Source organism: Lucilia cuprina, chromosome X (assembly GCF_022045245.1).
Source record: "Lucilia cuprina isolate Lc7/37 chromosome X, ASM2204524v1, whole genome shotgun sequence".
Taxonomy (NCBI): Eukaryota; Metazoa; Arthropoda; class Insecta; order Diptera; family Calliphoridae; genus Lucilia; species Lucilia cuprina.
Window position 1 is genome coordinate 2,068,230 of NC_060949.1, and position 27,943 is coordinate 2,096,172.

The 27,943-nt window shown below is 30.7% G+C and overlaps 1 protein-coding gene across 1 annotated transcript in view; it reads left to right on the forward strand.

The window, feature by feature from the left end:
• Positions 1 to 27,943, forward strand: part of LOC111678283 (serine/threonine-protein kinase WNK1-like) — a gene marked incomplete at its 3' end in the record, with an annotated part of 219,934 nt that overhangs the window by 114,739 nt on the left and 77,252 nt on the right. Inside the window, exon 7 of the mRNA XM_046950156.1 lies at positions 21,180 to 21,242. Within this exon, the coding sequence (XP_046806112.1) occupies positions 21,180 to 21,242 (63 nt within the window). The remainder of the gene's footprint in view (positions 1 to 21,179; positions 21,243 to 27,943) is intronic.

Genomic DNA, 27,943 nt, shown 5'->3' on the forward strand with positions numbered 1-27,943 from the left:
TTTTTCGTCCTTTTACTAATTTTTGATACCAGTTTTGTTCCAACTTTCGCATCGCAACTTTGCTAATACATATATCTGACATTTTAGAATACTAAATCGAAAATATTTTCGCAATAAAATAACCAAAAATAAGTATAAAAGTACCAACTTTTCCCGTTTTTCATCGTTTTCACTTATTATTTACCCCTTCTAGTCCAATTTTAGGAAAGTTATATAGCCTATTGACGCTTCCAGATATATATCTTTCTATGTTCCAAATTTGAAGAAAATTGGTTCATCCGTTTAGCCGCGATTGACGCACAAAGAAATAGACAGAAAACAAACAAATTAACATTCTTAGAAAGAAATTTATAATATACTAGCTAAAACCCGGTGTGGTTCGCTACCCCAATCGAAATTAAATACATAATAATCAAAAAAAGTATTTATTCAGTTAAAGATTTCTCTTGATAACAATATATTTCATTTAAATTTCAAAATAAGTTATGATCTATTTATTTCCTACTTGCTAAAATTTAATATATACTTTTATACTTAAAAAATTATTCTAATGCCTTGGGATATACAATATTTTTTGTTTTGTATATAAAAAGCCCACTTAGCTCTAATAGGTTTCAGATATACGAATTTTTTATTTCATTCATATTGGGGTACCAAGCCCCCCAGATGAAAGTCCGCTGTTTTTTTCTTAAAAATTTTCAGATGAATATTAAAGTTCTTCGTGCAAAATTTTAAGAATTTAGTTGTATTGGTTTCCAGGTAAACGAATTTTTGTATTTGGCCGCTCCCCTCATGGGTTGTCCGCCAATTTATTACCGAAAATGTTTACATAGATGTTTATATTATTCGTGCAAAATTTTAAGATTCTAATAGTATTAGTTTCAAAATAAATGAATTGTTCTATTTAATTTATATGGGAGATACCACGCCCCCTAACGCTAGTCCTCCCACATATTATCCGAAATAATCATATAGCCAATAAAGTGGCTCCAACAAAATTTGAGGACTCTAACTCAAATATACGGATTTTATATTTTCTTAATATGGTAGTGGCTCCTCGCCCACAAAATAAAAAGTAGCCTATTACCTATTCTAGACATACAGGAATACGCTATGAAAATTTCAAGAAAATCGGTTTAGCCGTTTAGTAGTCTATAACGTTCAAACATACAAACAAACACACATTAATTTTTATATATATCGAAGGTAACAACTAATATTAATTATTAACAACTAACAGTAAAAAACAAAATGATGAACATTCTTATCGAGGCGACCATTATAACTGGAAAGTACACATCGGAGATGCCATTCCATTTTAAGCGCCTGCAATTTCCTATTAGCCTACATTTGCAATGACGATTAATAAAGCTCAGTCCATGCATGTTTGTGGAAAGTTACTTGTACAAAGTTTGGGGACTCTCTACGTGGCACCTCGCTCATTTAAAATTTCAACATAAAAAGTAGGAAGATATTGTGAACATTTTAAGAAAATCGGTTTAGCTGTTTATTTAGTCATCTATAAAAACATACAAACACACATTCATTTATTTTTAAATATATGAATAGAAGATATATACCAATGTGCTTTGCTACCCTAAAAGTAATATAAATAATATACTCACCTCAAGATTTTGAAATTTTTAACTACAATAGTTTTCCAGATTATTGCAAGTTCGCCAATTTCTATTTATATATGAAAAATTTTAATTATCTAACAGTTTTCAAGATATACGAAATTTTGTAATTTATTCATATATGTTTTGCAAAGCCCTCCATTGCAAATTAATTTCATAGATAGATAAAAATTGGCGAACTTGCAATAATTTGCCCGTTATCTTCTAAATGATCACATTAATGTCAATGTTATTCATGTAAAATTTGAAGATTCTGCTCTAATAGTTCCTTCAAGCTCGGCAGATAAAAGTCCGTCCTTTTTCCTCCAAAATGTTCAGATGAATATTAAAGTAATGTACAAAATTTGAAGAATTTAGTTCTATTAGTTTCCCAGTTGAACGAAATTTTGTATTTAATTCATATGAGAGGTGTCAAGTCCCACATTGGAAGTCCGCCCGTTATACTCTAAATGTTCAGATGAATTTCGATGTTCTTCAAGTAAAATTTAAAGATTCTTGTTTAATTAATTTCTTAAACATACGAATTTTTCTATTTTAATCATATGGGGGCTCCAAGCCCCCCAGATGAAAGTCCATTCTTTTTCCTTAAACACGTTCACATGAATATTAAAGTTGTTCGTAAAAAATTTCCCAGATAAACGAATTTGTGTACACTTTTTATCCCATATAATCATATTGACACTAAAGTGCCTCCGACAAAATTTGAGGACTCTAACTGTTATATTATATCAAATATAGAAATTTTATATTTTCTTAATGTGGGCGTGTGGGCTGCGCCAAATCTCATACGCCGACCATCAAACCGTATGCCGTAAAATGAATGCTCACCAATAATCTTCAGGGTGATATATGGAATTATGGACCGAGAACTTTTGAACAAACAAAATATTTACTTTTAAAAACAAAATATTTTACTTAAATTATTAAACCGTGAGCGTATGCGTAATTTGCTGAAAAGAACCTTTATATGCGTCAATTATGAACCGATAGTCATAAAATTTTGCACATAATTTTCGTTTGTATAAACTGTTTATGCAAAATTTTAGATCAATACTCATATTTTAAATAAGGAAAACTCGTATTTTAAAAACCAAAACTCTTTCCTGAAGGGAACCTTTTATAAGGTCTAGTGTCAGTTATAGATCAGTCCTTATTAAATTCGGAATGAAGAATTATGTTACTAATTATAAACTTTTTGAGTGGATTTTCAGCACTGTAATAGTAATTTTCTAGCATAGTTGTTTTTATATCCTCATAACTTTTTGTACACCGATTTTGGTTCATATAAAACATGTTTTCATTGAATATCATCGCTGTACTCGTATTTATGCCAGTATTTAGCGTTAATATAATTTTATAATGGGGGCTTATATGGGGGTGTATGGTGACATATTCCGCATGAAATTCGAATTTTATAACCGTATTTCATAACTCACTTTTTTAAGCCAGTAATGATCGTAATGATAAGTAAATTTCTGAAGGTGATCTTATATATAGGGTAGGGTCAATTATGAACCGATCCACATATAATTTGGTAGAGAGATTTTGGCTTTGCGAGAAACTTACATACTTGTATCACATTTTATCGCTATACTCGCATTTTTTACCAGTAATGAGCGTTAAAGTAATATTCTGAAGGAAACCTTGTGTGGGCGGTAAGGTAAATTATGGGCCGATCCTTCATTTATGGGCCGATCCAAAAAAAAAAAATTGGTGCAGAGGTTTTGGCTCGTAAGGAAGTTACGTGTGTCGCACTTCATCGCTTCACTTGTATTTTTAAGACATTAATGCGCGTTAAAGCCAATTCCTGAAATAAACCCAATGGGGGAAGTAGGGCCAATTATGGACCTATCCATATAAATGTTGGTAAAGAGATTTTGGCTCTAGAAGAACTTAATTGTATAAAATTTTATTGCTATATTCGTATATTTTAGCCAGTAATGAGCGTTAAAGTCATTTTCAGAATGGGTAGAGTCATCCCTAAAAACATGGTTAAAAGGTTTTGGTTCGTAAGTAACTTGGTTCTTAAGAAACTTGCTTATACCGAATTTCATCGCTATACTAGCATTTTTGGGCCAGTAGTGAGTGTTAAAGTCATTATTTGAAGAGGACCTTATATGGGGGGTAGGGTCAATTATGGACTAATCCTCAAAACTTTGGTAAAAAGATTTTGACTCATATGAAACTTATTTATGTCGAATTTCACCGCTATACTCGTACTTCTAGATCAGTTATGCCCTTTAAAGCAGTTTTCAGGAGGTCCACTTATAATAGGGCTATCCGAAAAAGTGGACCGATATGACCCATTTTCAATAGAAAACAAACCTTAGCAATAGGAAATATTTATGCAAAATTTCAACCGCCTAGCTCCTCTCGTGTGGTCCCTATCGTGATTTCAACAGACAGACAGACGGACATGGCTAAATCGTCTTAGAATTTAATAAAGACCCGGAATATATATACTTTTATGGGTCTATGACCAATATTTCGATGGTGGGTATAAAAATTAATTTATCTGGGAAATTATTACATTTACAGTTATCACATTCTGTATAACATTAATCCTTTTTTGTTTGTCAATCCCGCCCAAACTTGGAAATGAGTAACTGGAGGGTGTCATATGCTTTTATATATGTATATAGGCCTTTTAGTGAAAAATTTGCAAAATTATTATTTTTGAGAGTATACCTAAGCAAAAACATGTTTAAGCTTTCAATTTGTCAGAAATATGTACTTTCTGTACTTAATATGTACTTTCTGTAGGATTGTTTTTTCCTTCCTATAGCATTTGCTTGAATTTCAGTACAAATACAAATAACTTGCTTTATTGTTTTAGTAAAATTATTGTGTGGACATGTTGCGAATATTTATTTAATGGTTTTCGTAAATTTCGTAATTATTTTAATAAGCATTTTTTGTTTGATTTTGAATTTCATTTTTTTCTGTGTAAACAAAAATATTTATGATTATAGTCTCAGAAAAATATATATATTTCAAAAGCCCACTCTTAGGAAGAAATGCGGAGGGAGAGTAGATTTTGTTAATAGGATGAAGTGTCTTGGAGTTTTTATATTCTTTGGACCTATACTTACTAATGTATCACATTCTTTACTGTGTTGAGGTATTTAGTGGCCCTACTAATGCTTAATTTAAAAGAATTGTTAAAATATTTAATAGAATAGTGAGATTTAGACTAAGACTACGTGCTCATATTTCTCCTTATGTACTACAATTTCTTATGTGTTTGTTTCAAAATTATATTAATATCAAAATTATTTTACTGTTCTTTTATAAAACTATGTTAAATGGTTAATAAATGGCTTTCCAGAATATATTGTAGATAATTTTAATTTTAAATTCACTTCGCTCGATTTTTTTATTTCAACATGTATTTCTTGCTAATATGAAAGAAATATAATTATTTACACAATTATTACTTTTTATATATCATTGGGTATATTATTTTTATACCCTTCACCTTCGTAAGAAGGGTATATATACGTTTGTGATTCCGTTTGTAATTTTTATAATATAATTTTCCGACCCAATAAAATATATATATTCTGGGTCCTTATAGATAGCGGAGTCGATTAAGCCGTCTGTCTGTCTGTCTGTTGAAATCAGTTTTTAGAGGACCCCAGACCTGCTTTCGAGAAGATCGCTATTTAAAATCAGCAAAATCGGTCGGTAAATAACGGAGATATGAGCAAAAATCCGAGACAACCTCTGAAAATTTCATCAAAAATGTCATATTTTTTCATGCTTTGTTCAATAAGCAACAACCACACTGTATATTAGAGAAAGATGTACACGTGTGTGTAGATGTATTTGGTTTTATTCAGATGTGTATTTTGTTTTGTATGTTTGGATGCTGTTGGCGTCATTGAGTTGTGTATTTTGTTTTTGTGAATTCTGTTCGTATATTTGGATGTAGGTTTGTTTTTTGTTTTTCGTTATGTATGTTTAGATGTCTGTTGGTTTAGATGCCTTGTGTATTTTGTTTTTTATTTCGTTTAGCGTTGTTGTTGAAAAAATTTATAAAACTAATATGTAAAAATACACTATGGTGAAGGGTTCGACACTTCACTACGTAAAAAGTTATGAGTAGAAATGTCAAACTAATGTGGTAATTCTTAAGTAGTTATCTCAGAAACTACAAAAGATAATTCGATGAATTTTGTCCCACATTATTTTTTCGATCCAAAATTTCCCATAGCCCCCATACAAAGGAATATATTCCCGGAAATTATTTTATTCTTCATATCTCCCACAATCCGTATCGGCCCACAATTGGTCATAGCTCCCGTATAAGGTTCACTTCCGAAAATCACTTAAACGCACATAATCCTAATAATATATATTATATAATAATATATTATAAATTGTAATTTTTTTTTTGTTTGTGCCTAAACGGATAAACCGATTTTCTTCAAATTTGGAACATAGAAAGATAAATGTCTCGAAGCGTCAATAGACTATATAACTTTCCGAAAATTGAATTAGAAGGGGCTGTTTTCAGCTAACTAACTGTGTTGTATTGCTTTCCGTTGCTATAAACATCTCCTCACATAATTCCCCAAATATTTTCTTTTGGATTTAAGTCCGAACTTCCAGCAAGCCAGTCTAGAATTGGGATTGATGCCGATGAAAAGATTGCTTTTGAGACTCTCCAGATGTGGATACATGCAGTATCCTGCTGAAAGGTCATGTCATTATCCAAATTATCTTCTAGATAATTTACTAAAACATCTTTCAGCATTTCCACGTGGATTTCGGAGTTCATTTTAGTGAAAATGAAACACAACTGAAGCTTCCCACAGTAACTGAAACCGCCCCATACCATTACAGTACCTCCACCAAAGTTTCTGCTCATTCTGGGAGCGTTCGGTTTTTGCAAATTATGCCAATAATGACTATGTCCATCTGGTCCATCTAAATTGCACTTTTTTGTCGGAAAAAATAATTTTTCTCCATTCCTCTGTCCATGACATATTTTGCCCAATCTCCGTGATTTATGCGAGCATGATAACGGTGGGATTTTTGCTGATTTTTTTCTATTTAATGTTACAGTCAGATAATAAAATTGATAATAAAGTTGAACTCGACGTTTTCCTACAGGTAAGCCTAATTTCAGGACAATTTGGGAAGAATAAAGTTTATTTTTAGTGGCCTCTTGTTTAAGTTGACCAAATTGGCGTTTGCTTAGTTTTGTGTTTCTCTTATTACTTTTTGCTGATTTATTATTTCTTGTAGATTTGTAGATTGTAGATTTTTTTGTAGATTTTTGCAAACACGTACGAACTAGATGCTCTGATCTTCCAATTCTTCTAACTATTTCTCTTTTTGAATAGCCTTCTTCATTTAAAACTTTTATTAAAGATCGCTCCTCTTGAGTTACGTGTCCATTGCGCCTTAAAATTCTCAATAGGGACTGATACTAATACTCAATGATGCAAATTTTTTTTTACAAAAAAATTGCATTTTGTAACTGTAAAAATTAAATAAAAGTATTTGTGCCTATTTAAATTTCGCTCTTTATTTGGTATTTTTTTAATAAAAGTCCCATTATTGTTATATAGAGAGGAAATTCAAACAACAATGTATACAAAAATATTTCTTAGTGACCAACTACTGAATATTGGGAAATATTGGTAAATTGGAAACAAGGTGAACCAACTACATAAAAATATTATTAAATCTGTTATTGCGACTATTAAAATTTCGTCCACTGTATGTATTAGCAAAGTTGAAAAATTGATACTTTTGAGCTTGAAAACTGATTGTTGTATATTTTAACACGAACATTTTGTGATGCAATTACGTCTTATTATGACAACAACTATACCGAATTTTATGAAATTTGAACCATACTGTTTTGTAAGGCTTTTATAGGCATTTTTCGAAACGTCAATCAGAAAGGGGAAAAATTAGTACACACTTTTTCTCTAAGCCAATGAATAAGTCAAAATTTTGTGTACAAGGATAAAGATAGAATCGTCTGAACACAATATGTAATGAAACCTTCATACATTGATAGAAAGTACGGATGGAAATTTGACATTCGTATGTGGTTTAAAATTTGTGAAAATTTTTCAGAATTATATGTTTTGATTGTAGATTTAAATATTAATTTGCTTGCATTGAGATGTAGATTTAATATTATAAATTATTTAAAATCCCTGGCAACGCCGGGTACAAAAAGCTAGTCGTTAATAATTTTCTTCAAATATTTCGATATCAACAAAAAATTTTGTACATCTAAATATAATATGAATAGAAATCATAATACAAACGGTTCACGGTTCACAATTGCTTGTAGCTCCCATATAAGGCCCACTTCCTAAAATCACATAAGCGGTAATATTTCTTTAATAAATAAAGCTATCGAGATAAAATTCAACGCGAATATGTTCTGTATATGTATCAATCGCTCTACTAATCGGTTTACAATTGGTCATAGCTTCCACATAAGGTCCACCTCCGAAAATCACTTAAACGCACATAATTCATAAAGTTATAGGGTTATCTGTATAGAATTCGAATTGAGTATGCTTCGTGTATATAAAAATATACATAATTTGTTATCGATCGGTCCATAATTGGTAATAGCTCTCATATAAGGTTCAGTTCTAAAAATTACTTAATACAACTTAATTCATTATTAAATGAAAATATTTGAATAAAATTGGACGTGAGTATATTCTGTGTATAGATAAATCATTCTGCTAAAATATTTTCGAAGTGGTCATAGCTCCGATATAAAGTCAACAGCATCGTTTCAAAAATCGCTTAAACGAATTTAGTTAATTAAAAATATTGACATTGGAGTAAAGCTCGACAGTAATATGTTTGTAAATATACAATTCATTCGCCTAAATTTTTGGTCATCGGCAAGATAGGCCTATAATAACGAAGGTCCACATCCGAAACTCACATCATTACAGAAACAGATCTCTTGTCCATTTTGCATAGACTTGTATTTCTGCACACATAACACAAGCAAATATAAGCTGTATTTATCTCCTTGTGATTTTAACAGACAGACCGACAGACATGGCTTAATCGACCCCGCTATCTCTAAGAATCCAGAATAGCCGCGAATCCAGTTCGAGAATATAGGTGGTAAATTTAGTTTTTTTATACCCTTCACCTTCGTGAGAAGGGTATATAAGTTTGTCATTCCGTTTGTAATTTCTATAATATAATTTTCCGACCCTATAAAGTAGTCATTTAAGCCATGTCCGTCTGTCTGTCTGTCTGTCTGTGGAAATCAGTTTTTAGAGGACCCCAGATATCGGCGAGATCCGAATCTTCAATAATTCTATTAGACATGCTTTCGAGAAGATCGCTATTTAAAATCAACAAAATCGGTCGGTAAATAACGGAGATATGAGCAAAAATCCGAGACAACCTCTGAAAATTTCATCAAAAAATTGTTATAAAAGCAACAACAACACTGCATTTTTTGTTAAAATAAAATAATTTTCCCTTTTGTTTTGCAAATATATTTTTTAATGAATAGAAAAAAGTATTTAAAACGTTTTCAATTATATGAGAGTAGATTGTGAGTTATTGTACAATAATTTTATATGCGAACAATGTAAGTTTGAAATTTAAAACTAACACAAATTTTTTCCAAGTGCTTTTTAAATCCATTTTTTTTAAGATAAACAAAAACAAAATCTACGGCTCGTCAATGTTTACCAGCAATGAATAAGAAAGTGTTGTTGTTTTACTCTTGCTTGTATACTGTTAAGAACAACAACAACGTATTGCTAAGCTTAAGCGCATATAAGTGTATAGAAAACACACTGTCTATAGCTAAGCGCATTAGCAAAAACAAAAGAGTACCAAGCGCATAGGGCTTGGGCACCCTTGGTTTGGATGCTGTTGGAGTCATTGCGTTGTTAATTTTGTTTTTGTTTTTCTGTGTTTTTCGTTATGTGTTTAGATGTCTGTTGGTTTAGATGCCTTGTGTATTTTGTGTTTTATTTCGTTTAGCGTTGTTGTTCTTTTTGTTTAGCTTTTGATGTAATAATAATGTAGTCGGAAAAAAAATTTAAAATTTATAAAAGATGTTTAAAATACACTATGGTGAAGGGTATATAAGATTCGGCACAGCCGAATATAGCACTCTTACTTGTTTTACTTCTTTTTCTTTTTTCTAATTTGTATATTTAAAAAAATGGTTTGGTATATTCGCGCCTGATTCAGAATATACATATGTATATAAGGATTATAAATTTTATAAAATTTTTAAAAATTTGAAAACGCCCCAAAACCAAATACTTTTTAAGTGAGAAAGAGCGAAAAATTGGCTTTTCGGTCATCTACTTGATGAACGTTATGATTGTTATAATTAGCAGAACAATCGTACGTTTATGAAGAAAACAAATGCAAACAAGTAAGAACCCTTAAAATGGGACCTTTTGGTATTTTTTCGTTTTTCCAAAGGTACTTTTTTAATTTTCTATAATATTGAACCTAGAAACGGGAAATTTACTATGCCCGGATTAACTGCGGGATTTTTGGTACCTTATCAAAATGTAATTTTTGAATTTTCTATAATATTGGACTTTCTGGTACTTTTTCGTTCTTAAAAGGTACTTTTTGAATGAACCTAGAAACAAAAAACTTTAGGTACGATAATTTTCATTCTTTAGTCCTTATTAAATTTTCTTTAAAATTTAATCTATAAACATAAAATGATGCATGTCCTCATTGATAGGTTATCACTTGCTCCGGGTAGGGTTGATGGGGGAGCATACGTCCCTTTTTTTGAGGCGACCTCAAATTAAAACCAGAATACATATTCTTAATTTTTTTCTTGGTTCGGATACTTAGATATGTTGGTTTTAGTTTTATTACTTTCAATTTTTCCTAAGTCATCCTCATGTACATATTTTTTAACTTTTCCGCACTGACCAAAAACGGCGATACCGCCCCATCCATGAAGTAAATGCGCCAAGGGGATGGGGCAGATTTGTCATTAGTAAAATAAAAGAAAAAATACAGAAATAAAAACTTATTTTGTTGTTTTATACTTTAATTCATTAAACAAATTACAATAAACCAGATAATTATTGTTTATTTCACAAAACTTAACAAAAAATTAAAACAAATTATTACTGAGTTTTTCTATATTTTAACCAAGTTTTGTTCTACATCACAAGCATTACATATATTTGGCGCATGTGCCCCACGATTTAGTTTCAATTTTTTTCGGGCTTCAAATTGTATTATAGAAAATATTATTATGTCTTATTGTTCACTTTTATTGACGTTCTAATACTGACCAAAATATTTTTTCTATCACAAAAACTAAAAAAATTAGCTCAAAAAGTTCACACTGTGAAATATTTTCGCAGCCCTTTGAAAAACAATTAATCATGTCTGCCTCCTATCATATGTAAAGTTAATGTTTCAAATTTTCAGGGATGATAGATAATCGATAAACGAAAACAAAATTGGATAATGCGATAAAATCGATTTTTCGGTTTTCAAGTTATTCGCATTGACAGATGTGCCCCTAGGGTAATGTTCCCCCTTCTACCCTAAGTGATGTCTTATCTCTTAATTTTACACAATTTTTCTTTTGTAATGAACAAAACACTCAGGAAACGTCTGCAAAAATGTTTTGCTCGAAACTTTTCAGTTTTACTTCCTTTGTTTTCTTGTCTAGCTGTGTACGTTTGATTTACTGAACATAATGTAGAAAAACAATACAAAACCAAATGAGAAAATTGTTTCTGTTGCTTTGTTTCTTTTGCTTTGTTTCTTTTGCAAAAAACAGTGTATATGTTTCAAAAATGCTCAGATTTGATTTTTTATATTGTAAGCAATGTTGTCAACATTGGTCAAGCAAAACTTATACAAAAATTTTAACAAGTATGAAAAAACGTAATATTTTATCTGAAAATGAGTTAATGAAATTTATTTTCATAAAACCTGCACATTTAATAAAAAGCTAACATAATCCAAAATTCGTTTTTGGCCTAGATTTATCAAATATATATGTATATATGAAACTAAATAAAATAAAAATTAAATTTAATTTTAGACCTATATTATTTAAATATGGTTTAATTTCTAAAGTCTTTTAATTTGTTAAAAATAAATAGTTAAATGTCATTAAACATTCAGACTACCAACTAGTGTTCCCATGACACCTACATTTTAAAATTTGTATAATACCTACTTAATTTCCTATATACCTATATTTTTGTTTCTTATAGATAGCGGAGTCGATTAAGCTATGTCTGTCTGTATGTCTGTTGAAATCAATATTCCAAAAACCACATACATCTTTAAAAATTCTGTCAGACATGCTTTCGAGAAGTTTCTTATTTAAAATCAGAATTATAAATAACGGAGATATTAGCTAAAATCTGAGATAATCTCTGAAAATTTAACAAAAATTTAAAACTAAAACAACTAATATAAATCATATACCAGCAGATAAGCAGCCATTTTTCAATAAAATTGCTATAAGAAAAATGCTTGGCTATTTTCAATTTTAAAGTAAAATAAAAATATTTAAAAACAAAATATAATCAGAACATAAAAATAATATTTTCTTCACATAGTAACAATATTTAAAATTAATATGTAGTAAAATAGTATTAAATAAGAATGATCTTCTTTACTTTCATTGTTTTTTTATTGTTTTAGTTTTTTCAAATTCAGTTTGCAATTTCTGAAACAAAGCAACATCAACCTTGATTTTTAAATGCAACTGAGCAACGCTGTTGTTGAGAAGTTTGTCTGCCACCGTCATGTGTACAGCTTCACCGTTGAAAAATTTCGAAAAGTTGCACAAAAAGCAAATTTTAATGCAAAAACTGTCAACTGTATTAATGTCACAATATCTTTTCGAAATAGAATAAAAATTTGTAATAAATCAACGATTTTTATAGTTTCTAAAACGTTTTCTAGCTATCACCTTTAAGTTTTTAATGTCATTCATAATATATTTTTCTAGTTAGACGATTCACCAATTTAATATAAAGTATTGATCAACTCAGAATATATTTGAAAAATTGCACCTCCCATGATTACTATTTGTGGGACCTTTTTTCCTATAACAGACAAAGATACAGAATTAGATTTGTATAAAAGTCTAAATAAATTCGTTGAGCGTCTTCTACTTGTAAAATCATTTTAATTTTAAAAAATTTATGTGCCCATGGCTTAACCGAAAATTCTAAGATAATTTTATAAAATTTGGAATTTAATCCTATATTTGGCAAAAATTTAATCATTAATAGAGAATTTAATTTTCGTATATCAAAAGTTACATGAACATAAATACTATTTTCCGAATATATTTATGGCAAATTTCATTTTCTGTAGGAGAAAAAGGTCCTATGGGGCAAATTTAAACAGATCATCATAAAATTTGGTAAAAAGATTTTAGTTCCTACATTATTTGTTTATTTTTTTATGGGTCAATATATCTGGTATGCAGTTTTCAGATTCTATAGAAGTTAAAGATTGTTATGGGCGTTAAACTTGCATCTTGAAATGTTGCGAATATTTATTAATGTTTTTCGTAAATAGTATATTATTTTAATAAGGAAAATTCTAATTTTTTTTTCAATAAATAATTTACGAATTTGAGTACTTGATTTTACGAATTTCTTGATAGGTTCTATTTTAGTAATAAAAATTACTTGGCTTTATGATTTTCTGTCTGATTTTTAATTTAATTTTTTTCTGTGTACACATGTATATTTGTACTGATTTTTTTTTAATTAAACCAATTTAATTTTGGAGTTAATTGTTAGATGTGTGTTATTTTTATATGTTAATATTATTTGAGTCAAATCTTACCTCCTGTGGAAGTGATGTTTATTGACATCTAAAAAAGCGAAAATAATACATTTTTTTAAATTTGAGGTATGTATGTATATTTGTACTGAATTATTTTTTAATTAAACTAATTTTATATTTGAGGTCATTGATAAGTGTGTGTAATTTATTTACGTTAATATATATATATGTTTTAACCGTGTTGTTAGGTTCATCTATAATGTTGGATATAATGATAATGTTTCATCTCATGTTATTGATGTATTAGGTTCAGATTTTCAAAGTTTTATTAATCAACGACTAATAACACAATTTTTTAAAATTATGAAACCTTCTTATCTTATAGAGAAATTTGATTTTGGTAAATCTTCCAGGACTAAAACTATATTTTGTCCTAGATACTCAACATTGTATATGACTAGATCATTCCTTATGAGGAGCGGAATTTCAGTAAATCAATTGGAAATTTTAAGAACACCTCCAAGAAATATTTATAAATCAAGTTTTATTACATTTAAATGCTAAAACATATATTTAACATAAAATATTAAAAATTACTCTTCGTCATATGTATTTTTTTAGGCTAATGGGCTTGTAATCTGTTGTTGAAATAATTAAATAAATAAATAAAAATAAATAAATAAATACTAGCTGCGTGTACCCGGCGTTGCCCGTGTTTATTTGAAAATTAAAAATAATATTTTTCTATCTGTAATGACTATACTTTTTTAAATAAATGTCAAAATTGTGCTTATAACGATAAAATAGTTATTATATTTTTCCGCATTTTGTTTAATACTTAAAGTCAGTTTCTGGACCAAAAAGTCCTTAAAAAAATTACAAATTGATAATAAGCTTAAATTAGGAAATTTTGACTAATTTGTAGACAAATTTAAGAAACTTTTTCGAGAAATTGTAATGAAATCAGAAATCATTTTCAATCACTGGTAATGAACTAAGGACACTTTCAAATAAGTTGTTTTAATTTTTCCACGTGTTGTAGATTTTAAGAACTGTTCAGTTTAAATTTGGTCACACATTACTTTGAGTTGTAGTGCCCCTGGTGTAAAGAGGCAAAAGGCTTCGGGGCCATTAACCATACAAAATTTTAAGCGATTTTCTTGCTATTTGAAAAATTACATGCAATTGAAGAAACTTTGAATCGATTACGAAAATTCTGGACAAAATCACGAAAAAATTGGATCATTTCAAGATTTCAAAATTCTTAAAAAAGAACAAAATTACTGTCCTAGGAAAATATGAAGGCTCCTTGCATTTTGACAGAGAAAACAAAACAACTTTTAATTTGACAAACAATTTTGAGTTGTTCATTAAAGAGTAAATCCACCGTTTTTTTACTCTTCATTGCTTCTCAAATACATCCATTTATACAAAAGTATGTTTAACAAGTAAAAGTGCTATATTCGGCTGTGCCGAATCTTATAAACCCTTCAACATAGTGTATTTTAAACATATTAGTTTTATAAATTTTTTTCCGACTACATTATTATTACACCAAAAGCAAAACAAAATGAACAACAACTCTAAACGAAATAAAAAACAAAATACACAAGGCGTCTAAACCAACAGACTTCTAAACATACATAACGAAAAACACAGAAAAACAAAATAAACAACGTAATAAAACCAACCTACATCCAAATATACGAACAGAATTCACAAAAACAAAATACACAACTCAATGACGCCAACAGCATCAAAACATACAAAACGAAATCCACAGCTGAAAAAAGAAATACATCTACACACACGTGTACATCTTTTTCTAATATACAGTGTGGTTGTTGCTTACTGAACAAAGCATGGAGAATATGACATTGTTTGATGAAACTTTCAGAGGTTGTCTCGGATTTTTGCTCATACCTCCGTTATTTACCGACCGATTTTCCTGATTTTAAATAGCGATCTTCTCGAAAGCATGTGTAATTATTGAAGATTAGCATCTCGCCGATATCTGGGGTCCTCTAAAAACTGATTTCAACAGACAAACAGACGGACATGCCTTGATCGACTCCGCTATCTATAAAGATTCAGAATATATATACTTTATAGGGTCGGAAAATTATATTATAGAATTTACAAACGGAATGACTAACTTATTATACCCTCACGAAGGTGAAGGGTATAAAAATATTGTTTTTATTCATTAGCTTTTATGTATACCCAAGTAATTTTACTTATACTTATATAAGGAAACACAACCGATTTAAATTCGAATTTTTGTGAAAATGTAATATGAATATATATAAATGATAGCATTAAAAATGTAACAAAAAGTAGACAGAAAAAAGTCGTTGCATTTTATTAAGATCACAACATTGCTGAAATTTGTGGTATAGGTGTATATAGTGATGTACTAACATTCTCTTCCTCAAACTAACCTAACCTTCCACGATAGAACTATTGTCATGCTAAATTTCATGCAGCGTAAAATCCAGATCAAAAAGTTGATTCTAAAAATACACTGTATGTTGTCAAATTTCTTGAAAATCGGTTCATATTTTTTATATTTAACCTAGAAATTTGGCGTTATAGCTGGTTTTCTAAAAGCGAACATAAAAATATGCGTAGCATCCAATCCAATCCAGATCCTGAGGTCAGATCTATTAGTGGGTGAAAGTGAAAAGTGAGAATAAGAAGAATCGTGACGTCAAATCATGATTTTATATAGCATATTGTTCCACTATAGAATAGAACTATAAGTGTTTTAAATTTCATGTAAATTGAATCAGTAGTTTGTCCGTGAAAGCGTAACAAACAGACATTCTCTTTCATATAATCATAGAATAATATATAGGTAAGGATAATTTTATAAAAAGTGGGCGTAGAAAGGGGCGAGGTATCGGATCATTATCTTATTGTAGCCTATAGTTTTCTCCATTATTGATCCAAAGGAAATATTGGAAGAATTAAAAAAAAATCGAAAATGAAAATTTTAACTTTTTAAAAGTAGAACCATTTACTACCAAAAAACTCAGGTCAAAAGTTGTCTATTTATATGATACAAATTAGCGAAGAGAGTAAACCCAATAAGCTTAAAACTATAAAAAGCCTCCTATATCGATGCGTGAGAATGAAAGCCTAAAAAAAACTGAAATAACCCAATGCAGAAATTGTCAACGTTTTTCCATAGTGCCGCAAATTGTTACTTTCCTCGCAGATGCGTCAAATCAACCAAAATCATGACATCGGAAAATGAAAGATATAAACTCTTTTGTATATTATGCCACAAGTACGGTCATCCACATCCTATAGAGGATGTCAAAACTATAAACAACTGTAACAAAAATAATCGTTCAAATAACTCATTTGTTCACACAAACAATAATTTGATAATGTGGTAAAAAATAACAACTCTCAAATGGAAAACATCAATAACTAAATCAATAATGTATTGCAACAACTAAATAATAATAATATGCAAATTTATCCAACCAAATATTGAATCTTAATAAACAACTTCAACTACGAACGTCAAGTATTGACAAAAATTTTTCAATACTGGGATCTTAAGAAATGACAATTGCTGAAGAAATAATAACTAAAAATCTCAGTATTATACATATAAATGTTATTTTAATAATAATGCTAAGTAGACGTTATGATTTAACGCTTTTTTTAATAGCCACAATCCTGATTTACTTTTACTTAATTAAACTAAACTCAATTCTAATCATAAATTATATTTCGAAAACTATATAATGATTAACTTTTTGGACCCGGCGTTTCCCGGGATTTTAAATGATTTATAATATTAAATACATAGATCAATTAATATTGTCTTTGTTTTTATACCCTACACCACTATAGTAGGGAGGGTATTATGCGTTTGTGCTGAAGTTTGTAACACCCAAAAATATCGGTCCTAGACCCACCTTAAAGTATACCAATCGCCTCAGAATCGCTTTCTGAGTCGATTTAGCTATGTCCGTCCGTCTGTCTGTGTGTCCATGTAAACCTTGTGCGCACGCTACAGGTCGCAATTTTTAAGATAATTTGATGAAATTTGGCACATACTCTTTTTTTGGTTCAAGGACGATCGCTATTGAAAATCAGTCCATTATTTCTCATAGCCCCCATACAACCGTACCCCCCGAATCGGGCCTTTAGGCTCATAAGTACGTTAAATGTTTTATAATGTCAACGAAAATCAGTAAAAATTAGTTTTATAGAACAATAATTGACAATACTAATTTTTATTGTGATCGGTCCTCATTTGACCCTAGCCCCCATACAGACTCCCCTTCAGAAAATGACTTGAAGGTGAAAATTAACCTATAATTACTTATAAAACGATTAAAATCTACATAAATGACTTTGTAGTAGACGTAAATTCATCTACCAAAATTTATAAGGATAGGTCCATATTTACCCCTTCTCCCCTATGAGCCCTCTTGTAGAAAATCTCTTTTTTTGTCAATAATAAGTAAAAATATTCCACAATAAAACAAATTAAATGCTTTATGTAAAAAAATTCAAAATTTTAACACACTGACTGGTGTAGGGTATCATATGGTCGGCAATGTCCGACTATAAATTCATACTTGTTTACCCCTAAAATAACATGTCGCTACATACAGAAAAGGTTGTGCAGAATTTTTGGTGGATAATTTTCTAAAAGTATAAAAAGATATAGAAGAACAATGCTTTATATGCGTCATTTGAGAGGTCTACCTATTTATATAAGATTTGCAAAATTGCTGTCTTTCGGGACACTCTAATTAGTAGTCAAGTACATATCTTCATGGTTTTTTAGATTTGAGCTGCATTTAAAAAAATTGCAATATATATAAATATATATATATATATATATATATATATATATATATATATATATAGTATATATATATATATATAATATAATATATATATATATATATATATATATATATATATATATATATAATTATATATATATATATATTATATAATAATATATATATATATATATATATATATATATATATATATATATATATATATATATAAGGAAATCCCTAAGGGCTTGTCCTCTGCGATTGGTATTTGTACTACCTCAAGCTACATGGTGGAAGTTGGCATCACAACCTATTACAATTTTTCTTATTTTCCCTTTGTGCCTCTTCGACTAGATTCGTCAGCTCCACGACCGTGTTGTTAAGACCTTGCTTCAGCACCGTTGCATCCGATGTTGATAATCCTGTTGAGAGGAGAAAACATAACTTCTTGTGACATAAGGTACATAGAAAAGTTGGAAATTTACGCGATTAAATCCAGAAACCTTGTTGCGAATCGCCCCAGGTTCCTGAATTAAAGCTATATGTATCTTGTCTGTGTTAATTTTAGCCATCAGAGCGTTGGTAGCCGGCTCAATCCGATGGAGGTATATTTGGATAACAATCTTTGTCATCCATTTAAATTTTCTTCTAGTGTGTAACATGAAGTGGCTATTGATGCAGTGGGTACCATTGATGGCACTGCGGGGTCCTTATCAAACACTTGAAGAATAGTCGTTTAAATCGACACTTTCCTTATTTTGGACAGCATTGCTGTTCTTTCCTTTGGCGATTGAGTGATTTCCTCCTCACTTTTAATATTTGACTCCTCTAAATTACCACTACTTGCTAATGATGCTTTGGGTATCGTCTTATGTGTTTTAGTGTTTTGTGTTTTTTACAGCCCTTTAAATCGGCGATTCGCTAATTTTGTTAAGGGAAGCAGCACTTTCTTTTGGCGAGTCAGTGGTAACCTCCTCGCTTTTAGAATTTGACTCCTTAACGATATCAGTAGTAGCTCCTGTCTTCTTCTGGCAACTTTGGCGTAAGAAAGCTGCTCTTTTCTATTTTCACTGTATAGCCTCTCTTTCCTTCTTCTTTTGAGGTCCTGTACCTTCGAGGTTGAGGACTTCGGAATATATTTTATGACGTCGAGACCTAACTCTCAGGATTCTGACTAAAGGTTTCTTTCAGTGAAGTATGGCTTTGCTTCGACTGTCATCTCTTCGGGAGGCCTGATCCTTTTTGCATCAGATGGTTTCCTGAAGCATCTTTTTCAACTTCCTCCTCTGTGCTCCAGATAGTTTTTTCTTAGTAATAGGTAGTTTAGTTATGCTATCACTCACCTGTTTAACCATTTGATCTACTTCATCCTTTTTGGGATTTGTTATAATGGTGTTGTTATTATAATCTGAGGATTCAAAGTCGGAATCCTCACCTATATTTAAAGGCTGAGCTAGCTTAGAGCTTTCTCCGAGAACATCCTTCTCTTTCACCCCTATGTTTTTGTCAATGCTGTACACTTGACGCATTGTCCGCCACGGAGGCCAAGGTACCCGCCTCCGTAGTAGTATTTTGCTCATGATTGCAGGATGACGACACGTGACTCGCAAGTAGATCAACATTTGCCGCCGGTACTGGGTTATTTAGGACCTGCACCGTTTCTTTCATCTTTTTAATTTTATTTTTCATGTTATTTTTTTCCAGTTTTTTGGTCCGCGGAAAATAATATTCCCAGGTAGTGGAAAGCTCTCCCTCAGCTTGGGAAAAACTCCCCCGAAAAGCAAACAGCAAAGTCGGACATTGTATAAGAAATCTGTCAGACTTTCTTATCAGACCTTCGTACGAAATGTCGAAAGAATGTCAGACATTTGCCCGACTTTAGTCAGATTAGTCGAAAATTCCTTAAAAAATTTGCAGGAATTTCCATCAGATTCGAATTCCGACGGAATTCTTCCAGTTTTGCATAAATTCACCCACTTTTTTAGTTATAGGCCACCAAAGATTTGGGGCCTCGATGTCATTTTTGAAAAAAATGAGCATTTTCTTAGGCTCATATATTGCAAACCGTTTTATCGAAATGGGTGTGAAAATTGTCGTAATTTTTAGCTCATACAGAAAAATATTCCAAAAATTATTTGGCATTTGGTTTAGTCCATTTCAGAATTTTTTTTTAAATTTTTATGTCCCTTTTCCCATGACGAGCTTAACATTGCTTATTTTTTGACACCCAATTCCAAAAGATTGCAGAAAAATATATTGCACTGAGATCAAGATTTTTAATCGTAGGTAGGGAACTGAGTACCTTTTCAAAAAACTGTTTTTTATTTTTCCCGTATTTAGTTCCTTGAAACGCATCGTTATAGAGGTATTCCTCCTAAAAAGTGGCCCACGGAACACCCTATTGTTGAAGTAAAGAAAAACCAAATGAAATTAAAACATTTTCAGTAAGCTTTTCACTTTTACGACTTACATATCATTCCTAGGAAGTTCATATGTTCTAGAAAGTTGTTAATTGAGATATTAGATACATTTTTGTAGTTAAATGTTTTCTTAAGTTTTAAACGGATTGCTACTTATAAGCCTGAACAAGGAAAAAATGTAAAAAAAAAGAATTTTTCCGATTCTGATCATGAAGATAATATTTTGACTTTATATGTTCACAATTTTGGTTCTTTGTGATAAGAGCAACAACATTCCCTCATTCCTTTGGTGCCAAAAGTCACAATGACAAAATATTCCGCATTTGCACATGAAAAACACCGCAAATAGTGATAAAAGTACTACGTCGACAACACGTATTGTAAGTATATTATTAAATAGATCTTGTACTAGGCACCCGTATAAAAATAAGCATATATTTCACTTAAATTGTATATTCTTGTCCAAAATGTTAATCCAATATATAATAAATTTCTTCCCATTCTTCTTTATTATAATTATGAACAAAATATAGGTACGACATGCGTCTTTAACACGCCAACGTTCGGCATTCAGGACCCATCAGCGGCATAGATCTGTAAGTTCTGATTTTAATAGATCACCGTTTTTTTTTTGACTACTCGTCATCAAAAATTAGTATACACTCGTTTAATTATTGTAATGCAGAACATAAAGCGATTTGCAGAAGTAAAATTCTTAATCATTAATTAATAACGAAGGGCAAAAATTGAAAAATTTGAACTTTTTTGATTTAAATATATTTAAATATAATAATAAAATTACATTTTCTTGCGAATCCTTCACACAAACATCTCATTAAAATTTTTATCAATAAATTTAAAAAGTTCTAAACAGTCAACCAGTCAAAAGATAATTTTTATTAAAATTGTCCTTTACTAAATCAGAAATTTATTTTAATTACAATTGGAAGTCGTAATTATGCTATGACTTAAGGGGCTCTTCACTTTTTGGAAACTTTTTTGACTTTTTAACTTTAAATCAGTATAATTTATATTTTTGAATTAAAATGCATTTGTTTTGTTCTTACATTATTTATTATTATTTAAGGATTTTGCTATGTCTACAAATCGCTACAAATCGCTACAAATCGCTTTCATGTTCTGCATTATAATAATACAACACTGGTGTATACTCATTTTGACGCTCAGTATATACATACATATATATTGAAATTTTTTATTTAATTTTTTATATATCTTGTAACATTAAATTAACACTAAGTACAGGTTTTATAGTGAACACAAGCGAAAAATTTAACTTCAGTGCTTTTTAGATATATCACTCATGTGACACTTTGTTCGAAGTGATGAAATTATTGGATGAACGATTCTCATATTCGCAGTGCCAAATGGGCAAGAAATCGTAGTTATATTTTGAATGCAACTATTGAGAATCTCCAAAAATATTGTGTTTGTCGTAATAGATTAGAACATATTATTAGGAAAGTTCAAAGAAGAGAATTTATCAACTATTTCTCTAACTGTGATTAAAGACAGTTGTGGAGAAAGTTAATATCTGTTGGAATATTTGAGAGGAATGGAACTGATTTTCCAATCTGAACCCATGTCCTTACCTCATATTGATGGATTTTCTTTCAGTAACGTTACTGAAAACGAAATATTTCTAGCTATGTCCGAGATAAAATCTCAAGCAATGGGAAATGATGGAATATCCCTCAAATTTTTGAAGTTAATATTTCCTGCGATATCGGGAGAACTAACACATCTTATTAATACAATTATAACTACTTCAATAATACCGGAAATTTGGAAAGGTCGTGAAAATTATTCCAATCCCCAAGGTTAAATGTCCAAGGAACACTTCAGATTATAGGCCAATAAGTATTCTTCCTGTATGCTCGAAAATGTTAGAAGTTATTTTGAGGCAACAAATGTTGTCAAACTTAGATCTATCAAGAAGAGTAAGTGAGTTTCAACCCGTATTTGGGAAAAGATATAACACCACTGGCGTACTACTGGATATAACTGAAACTCTTAGAAGAAATATTTATAATGGAAATGTAAGTGTTTTGATATTTCTTGATTTTCGAAGAGCATTTGACTCTGTTAACTCTAGTGGCTGCTCTTATTTATTCTTTTTTATGTGGTCGTAAACAATTCGTCCAAGTGACTTAATAGAGGTATACCTCAAGGTTCCATATTAGGTCACTGTTGTTCCTATTATATATTGACGACTTGATATTAAAATTGAATTTCTTAAATTGCCATACATACGCAGATGATGCTCAACTTTTGGCATCTTCTCCAATTTTTGAATTTTACCGGCTTAAAAACCTCATTAAACAAGATCTAAGTCATATAGTTGAATGGTCAAGGGCAAAATTAACTAGAATTAAACCCATCAAAATGTAAAGTTATGATCTTTTCAAGAAACATAGATGTAAACTTGATATTGATGATTGATAGTATCCCCTTGGAAATTGTTAGAGTCCGGCCGAACTCAAAATTTCGTTCGGTACCGAACACTGAACCCGAACTTCGGTAAACTTGAAAGTTTGGCCGAACCCGAACTTTGTTCGGTTTACAATGTTCGGTGGATACGAACTTTTTTCTTTAATGAAAAACGCATTTATGATTAAGAAGTAATAAATTTATAAAATTTAAATCCAAAATATGAACATCCGAAGATTTTTTGAAGAGGATTTTTAATTAGCAATTGTGTCAATTATCAACTAATTCCTAATTCCAGAGTAATAAATTTCTAATAACAAACATTTTTGTGAAATGCATATATCTTAATACTTTTATTTTTGGTTTTTAAACGATTTATAGACAATGTTATTATTCTCTGTAAGAGCACGCAAAGAAAAAACATGGTTGTGGTTAAAATTATGGTTGTAGTCTAAACATATTATCGTTATTGTAAAAATTTTAAAATATCAAATACCGTCAAAATATTTCATCATGATATTTTTGTATTTATCATAATATTGTTATACATGATCATATTATGATCCTAGGTGATCAAAATTTCATTTTAAATATTTATCGAAATCAAAATAATTTTTCAGTAAAGTTATAGTTTCCAAAAAAATAAAAAATATATATAATATAAATATAACAAAACTTAACACAATTCGCAAATTTCAATTTGGCGATTTATATCAAATTTTGGTTCATAAAAAATTTAAGTATAACTTCATAAAAATACTAGTATGTATTTTTAAGCATGTTATGAACGTTAGTCATTTTCTAACGCCATGACCAAATGTAACCGATTTTGTCCCTTTTGAATACCAATCAAACTGCAACAATAGTTTAGGTCCTATCGTTCTTTCAAGAGACTGACTGACAGACATGGTTTGAGAATAAGGATCTAGAAAATATCTATGTTGTAAATGATTTATAATCGAAACTAGATAATTCAAATTAAATGTTTCTCTTTTCTTAGCTTTTTAATAACTTTCTAGTTAACAGTTTTTCAAATCAGCTGAAAAAACGAACAGTTAAAAAGGCGTTTTGTACCTATGTATATCGGAAATTTATTGTACAGCAAGGATAACTTCTACAAACAAATTTTCAGCATTTTTAAAACTTTTTGATGATGTAAAATATGAAAAAAAAAACATTTTATAAAAAGTACGGTGTTCGCAGTTTAAGATCTATGGTATATGCTCTCCACTGGTTTTGATTCCCCGAGGTCGAATGATTTGGTCATAGTGACTAAATCCCTCAGAAATTTTGTATAAAAAATTACATTTTCAAAATATCTTATAAACTTCCACAAAATTATTTTGGAAAAACTAAAAACAAAGTTAAATAGTATAAACTATGGTTTATGCTCTTCACGGTTTTCTATTCTCCGAGGTCGAAGGATTTGGTCATAGTGACAACATCCCTCAAAGAATATTTATATTTAGCTATTACATTTTCAAAAAATCTTATAAATTCCCAAAAACTCAATTTGGAAAGACTGTAAACGCAGTTAGATAGCATAGACTATGGTTTATGCTCTCCATTGGTTTACACTCTACGAGGTCGAAGTATATGGTCATAGTGACAACATCCCTCCAAGAATTCATATATAAAAAAAAATATTTTTTCAAAAATAGTGATCACTGTAAGAACTCAAAACTTTTATAAGTATAATTGACTGCCTGTATTCTTCACTGGGTTGCGTACTCCTAGATGCGAGAATACACCGATCACATCTCTATATAATCTAATTATTTTACACTTATATTCAAAAACTTCAAAAATTTTGTCTTTGATAAAACTTTTGCATATTTCGATAGTTCGATGACTTGTTTTGCATTTTTTTTGGATTGAACTTAATAAATTTCTTAAAATGTTTTTGTCTGCAATTTAAAATTATAATTTTAAGGATATATGTGCATTTTTTTGCAATTATGTATAAAAATCTTTATAAATATGTGAAAATACACTTATTTCAAGTATTAAATACTTTTTTATCGCATGCGATATTTTTTTTGTCTTACATGAAAAACGTATTTAACCCGGCGTATTTATCTTCACTCAATTAGCCTACTGAGATAATGTAACGGCAACAAAGTTTATTAATTCTAAGGAATTACATGGTATATGCCCTATAGTATGCAAACTACATTAACAACTCAATTACACCAAGGCCAGAGTTTATGCCCCATATCTCAAATCTGTTCCCGATAATGAAATCGTAAGTGAACTAATCATACTATTAAACGTTGTTAAAATTACAACCCCCTGCGTTAATTGCAATCTACCACCCCACACTGATACGGCATGCACAAGATTATACTATGCCAACTTCGTCGATGGCCATCCAGCCTCTTCCAATAAATGTTTAAATTTAATTCAGCAAAAAGAAATTCTTAAAATAAAAATCCAAAGAAAATATACAATGCCCTAAGCAACAAATTGTTCTCTATGAATGAACAATTCTAAAACAATACTATAATCTTACCTACTAGCTAAAATTTCCATGAAAGTATCCCCTCAACTTCAAATAAGCATAAAACTAAAATTGTTCCATGGTGGTCCACCCAATTGCAGAAACTGCGTGATAAAAAAACAACTCGCATGGAAAACATTTCATCGAAACATGACAATAGAAAACCTTATCACATATAAAAGAAATAATGCAATTTTCAACAGAGCAAAAAATAGAATACCCAAAATCAAATCTTTTAATGATTTCACTGAAAATTTAAATCCATCCACACCAGTTTTTGTGGCAGAACATATGGAAATTAACGGGTAATTACACGCCAAATACAATAAGCTGTATCTACCTAGATGGAAAAATAGTTACAGACCCTCATAAATTGGCAAAATCCTTTGCAAAACACTGGTCAGATAATTCAAAAGACTCAAACTTCTTTACTAAATTTACTAGTGCTAAAACCCAAACTTTATCATCATTGATAGTAACTACTTGTCCTGTTAAAAAAAGGACAATAGCAACCTCCAAAGGTAAATCTCCAGTTATTGACAAAATATCTTATCATATGCTGGCACATCTGTCAGATCAGTTCAGAATCCGTATACTAAATTTATTCAATTATATATTCGAAACAGGTACTATTCCGAAATTTTTCAAAACTGCTTCTGTAGTTGCTTTATATACAAATATTAAACCAATTGATGATATGGACTCGTACCGCCCCATATCTCATCTTCTATGCAATTCTAAACTTCTGGAAACAATTATATCAAGACGTTTATAAGAAAGCATAATCAATTATTGCAAAATCAAGTCGGATTTTAATCTGGACTAAGTACAATAGATGCTCTTTTGTACATGGACCACATAATATGTAAAAATCGCTCCACCAAGGACATACATCGATCTTGTCAATTGACGTAATGAAAGCATTTGTCAGAGTTGGTGTCCACATTGTACTCCAGAAACTTTCAAGTTGGTCCGAAAATATTTAAACTCATTAAATCATTTCTCACAAATAGAAAATTTTCAGTTCGTATAAACAATATAAATTCCGATACATTTCCTTATTATATATACGCAGATGACCTTTATCTTATAGCTTCATATTTGTAGAAAACATAATTGCAGGGATTTTAAAATAGTGTACAATAATATAAGTATATATAATGTAAATAACTGTAAGATTTTAGGATTAAATATCGACTGTAAATACAATTTCATGAATCTTTGTAATTATTTAAAGAGTCACTTAACGAAAAAATATCTTAATATAATAAAATATCTATCTTCACCTAAAAGCTATATGAATACAAATAGTCTTTTAAAATTGGTAGAATCATTAGTACTCTCAAAAATTAATTACAGGTTGGCAATTTACAGACTGTCGAGAGTTTTAACGTGAGCACCTGCCGTGTCGGCCTTATCTCACGGTGGTCTTTTTCATCCACAGGGTAGACTTGAGAACGGTCTGCCATCGCCCCTTTGTCTTCAATGAAGACTCAGGTGGCAATTTTTGCACATTGGCTATGACCGGTACCATGCGCAAATACTTTGCTGGAGTACTCGAGCTATCTAATCTCTTGCCAAAGTAGTCACGTTGTAAGACAACCACAATACTATGGCTCTGTTGATTCGGCAACAGCACCTAGAGACGTAACCGGTGGACCGAAGCACGATCCATCAATAAGCCGTAGACATCGTTCTTACTCACAGTGACACGCTGTGGCAAGTCTGATATGAAGAGAGTGTACTCTGAACACATCTGGACAAGGAAGGAAAATTAATCGGTATCTCTTGTATATGATATCTTTCATCCATCATCATTCAACCCAGCACACATCTCATTTATTCGACACATTCATAGAGAAAAACATACGACACACTCATTTAGGTATACGGGTGGGGTAAGGCCCGTATACCTCTACATTCATTCTGTATCATATACAATTGACACCAACTCATTTCCAACGCTTAGTCCCACAGTCACTCCTCTGTGTGGTATCTGTTGATTTTCGGCAACAGCACCGAACCTTATCCCGAAATATTGACCATTATCATGCATCAGTCTTTTAACCGCCACTTATTCTCTTCCCGCGAATTTGGGTTCAACCAACAGCCACTACGTGGATCCCGAAGGAACCTCAACCAACTGACCAGCCAGTTGTCCTGCGGCCAACTGGCCACCCGTAGTACCAGATTATGCGGTGCTCTGGTCAGACCTCTGGCAATCTATGCAAGGACTAAGCCAAGCGGTAGACTGAAACACCAATTTTTCAATCCCGGTCAGATTGGAGGTATTGGGCCCTCTTTATACCCCGGGATTGCAATAACACCAAGGCGGAGGTCTTCGCC